This window comes from Halyomorpha halys, unplaced genomic scaffold, assembly GCF_000696795.3.
Source record: "Halyomorpha halys isolate HHAL.00 unplaced genomic scaffold, Hhal_1.1 Scaffold224.1, whole genome shotgun sequence".
Lineage (NCBI taxonomy): Eukaryota > Metazoa > Arthropoda > Insecta > Hemiptera > Pentatomidae > Halyomorpha > Halyomorpha halys.
In genome coordinates, this window is record NW_027111010.1 from 374,810 (window position 1) to 375,842 (window position 1,033).

At 30.6% G+C, this 1,033-nt stretch overlaps 1 protein-coding gene across 1 annotated transcript in view; it reads left to right on the forward strand.

Annotated features, from left to right (window-relative positions):
- The first annotated feature begins 599 nt into the window (after window positions 1–599).
- The window catches only part of LOC106679861 (uncharacterized), a 4,082-nt gene continuing 3,648 nt past the window's right edge, over window positions 600–1,033 (forward strand). Inside the window, exon 1 of the mRNA XM_014419235.2 lies at window positions 600–733. Coding sequence (XP_014274721.1) covers window positions 639–733 — 95 coding nt within the window. The 5' untranslated portion in view covers window positions 600–638. The remainder of the gene's footprint in view (window positions 734–1,033) is intronic.

Sequence of the window (1,033 nt, forward strand, 5' to 3'; positions counted from 1 at the left end):
AAGGATCAAAATTGTTTTAAAAAAAATATGCAGTCTGTTGGAATAAATAGTATCAATAAAGAGAGGATTAATAACGGCTCATTATAGTCAGTAAAGATAAACATAGTAAGCAATAAAAGTTCACTAACCCACTTTAAATTTCTGAAATAATATAAATGGACATTTCATAAGAAATGACCCAATAAAATAATATTATAATTTCACTTTTTAAATTATTGTGACAATTATTGACTTCGAAGTAAAAATGAAATTTTGTTTTATATTAAAACGTAAATGAATAATAAATCATATTTCATCAACAACTAACGGTTTAATGTATAGTTAGCAAAAATGGGTTTTAATATAATATGTTTGAAATCCATTTTAAGCAATCAAGTCTTGAGAATTAATGGATACAGAAGTTTATAGAAAAAATAAGAGGGCAAGCTGGTGTGAAGGAGGGATTTTCCCTAATATAGCCGATTTTTACCCAACGAGTGTCCCTAGACTCATGGAGTGGTGGGGTAACGGACATGCGCTCTGGACCAAAGATTAATCTCACTGATTTTATATCGATTTCTATTATCGACCCGGTATTATCCGTTTCGGGGACAGTTTGTTTCAAACAGCGTTTGAGCGAACATCTACTTCTAATCAAGATGGAGAATATGGTTGAAAAGGAGGTCGCCGTAGCATTGGAGAGCCACTTCGCTCAGTTGGTCGACGCTTATGAGAATCCCAACTTCTATCAAAAGTGAGTACAGCATTATATATGATTTTTTTTTTAAATATTCATTCTTGTGCCTAATTCTGAAGTTTATTTTATTATAATTATTTATTTATTTTTTTAATCCCCCAATATATTTCTATTAACATTATTTTGTAACCGGTAGGAGCAGATATATGAGTAATTATTAATATGCAAAAATTATATGTATTATAACAATAATAAAACAGTACACACAGAGAAAGAAATTTATTCAATCATGCTGCCCAAATACATCGGGTTGCTACATTACACAGCATACTGATCAATCCGTGATCGGACATATAT